Source organism: Vicia villosa, linkage group LG5, assembly GCF_029867415.1.
Source record: "Vicia villosa cultivar HV-30 ecotype Madison, WI linkage group LG5, Vvil1.0, whole genome shotgun sequence".
Classification (NCBI taxonomy): domain Eukaryota; kingdom Viridiplantae; phylum Streptophyta; class Magnoliopsida; order Fabales; family Fabaceae; genus Vicia; species Vicia villosa.
This window is the reverse complement of record NC_081184.1, coordinates 97,407,084-97,409,035: the sequence shown is the minus strand read 5'-3', so window position 1 is coordinate 97,409,035 and position 1,952 is coordinate 97,407,084. Positions and strand designations below refer to the sequence as shown.

The 1,952-nt window shown below is 29.1% G+C and overlaps 1 protein-coding gene across 1 annotated transcript; it reads left to right on the top strand.

The window, feature by feature from the left end:
- The first annotated feature begins 418 nt into the window (after positions 1-418).
- On the top strand, positions 419-1,366 carry LOC131606904 (intracellular ribonuclease LX-like). The gene is made up of 2 exons (XM_058878993.1): positions 419-657; positions 744-1,366. Exons 1-2 carry the CDS (start codon positions 442-444, stop codon positions 1,233-1,235), a joined length of 708 nt encoding a protein of 235 aa, XP_058734976.1. The 5' UTR covers positions 419-441; the 3' UTR covers positions 1,236-1,366.
- Positions 1,367-1,952: the final 586 nt, after the last annotated feature.

Here is a 1,952-nt window from a genome sequence, read left to right as displayed (position 1 = left end):
TAATGACTTAAAATGTTTTTTTTGGGATCACTTAATGACTTAAAATGTTATATTATTATTAATGCATTCTTTTCTCAAAACAAAAAGTGAGTATATTTGGTAGTAATTCACATTATTTGTTGCCAACAACAAACAAACTAACAAATTGATTTGCTTAAACACAAAAACTATCCTACGTGAACTAGTAAATTAAAAACCCACATTCATTGGTTTGATATATACTGTGTGAGTTCATTATAAAACTTTTTCTATATCTATTTAGAAAGAAGAAATAAGAATTTTTTTCTATATCTATTTAGAAAGAAGAAATAAGATTTTTTTTAATGAGTTGAATAATAAAATATTTTAAAATAAAAATTAAAAGAATATTGTGATATTGTGAAGCTCCCCCTATAAATAGATGGATAAATAAGTTTTATAATCACAAATACGAATATCAAAATGAAGCTCTTAATCATTTTGTTGATGGTGGTTTCCTTTTTACAAACACGGGTAGGCTCCTTTGACCATTACATGTTAGCTGAAGTATGGCCGGCAGGGTTTTGTCAGACTCATACCTGTATAAAAAAGGTCAACAAATTTATAATACATGGCCTATGGCCACAGACTAAACCAGCTGTGGATCCATCTCACTGCCCAGAAACTTCTGAATTAAAGGTAGGTTATATAAAAGTTTTACACTTTAATATTTATTATTTTTTAATATATAACATGATTATTTATTTATTTAATTTGTTTATCAGCTTGATGGTTCATTGGTGAGGAAGCTTCATGTTGATTGGCAATCTTTAACAAACACGAAAGACGAAGTGTTTTGGAAAGCGGAGTGGGATAAACATGGATCTTGCTCCATGTTGGAACAAAATAAGTACTTTGAAATCGCATCAACAGTTTATCGTAAACATAGTATCAGAGATATACTTAAAGCAAAGAATATAGGAGATAAGTTTATTGCGGAATCCTTATCGAAACAAGTATTTGAGAAGGCTATTAAAGATGGCATTGGCAGTAAACCGCAACTTTACTGTGACACTCAACATAATTTAGTAGAAGTAAGACTTTGTTTGGATAAAAATGACCCTTATGATTTTAAGGACTGTTCTGCTGCTTCTGCATCCTGTCCAGATAAGGGTATAATATTCCAATATTCATATACCCCGCATGGTGTTATGACCCATGATGACCCTATGGACTCTGAAGAAAAGCAATTGCCAAGGGTCATGCCCCCTCTCTAATATACAGACGCAGCAGCAATAGTATGTCACATTTCCATATTCATATTCGTGGTTGAGATAGATATGCATGAATCATCATGAGTCATGTAATCACTTCTTCCTTTTAAATAAATGGAAATTTATTTTACTTATGTCTTTCACTCAAACGCTACCATTAGCATTTTTTTATTTACTAATTTGCATCTTCTGTGTAAATTCCATTGACTTGGTTTAAGATTCAACTAAATTTGATTTTAACTTTTGAATTTTTTATATCCGAAACTATATACTCACTTTTCATAACATCACTAACAAAAAGTCAAAGTTTACAGATTTTATATACCATTATTATTCTTTAACAAAATATGTTTTTTTTTTCAGTTTCATTATTATGATTAACAGATGAAAGACTATGCTTAAGAAAATGCTGAGAAACTTCGTTTAAATAATAACCATTTATGCAACATATTATAAAATAGTTTGCTTTCCTAGGAATTGTTAAAAATTATTTATCTAATTTCTAAATATAAATTAAAAAATTTATTAAAATGAATTGACTATTTCTATCAGTAACATCTAATGAAGTGAGGTATACCTTGTTGGTGAATTTGAAAATATTCACTGTTACATTTAGAGAATGGTGACAATTTGTTAACATTAAAAGTGAGATTTACTATTATTCACTAACACACTGAGTAGGCATCAGTGTCTATTAGAAAAACCAGTTAATATACACAC

Excerpts from the sequence above, each read along its gene's own strand:
- LOC131606904 (XM_058878993.1), top strand. The coding sequence starts at position 442 with ATGAAGCTCTTAATCATTTTGTTGATGGTGGTTTCCTTTTTACAAACA. Across the intron at positions 658-743 it reads CAGAAACTTCTGAATTAAAG|CTTGATGGTTCATTGGTGAG; the intron begins GTAGGTTATATA and ends TTTGTTTATCAG.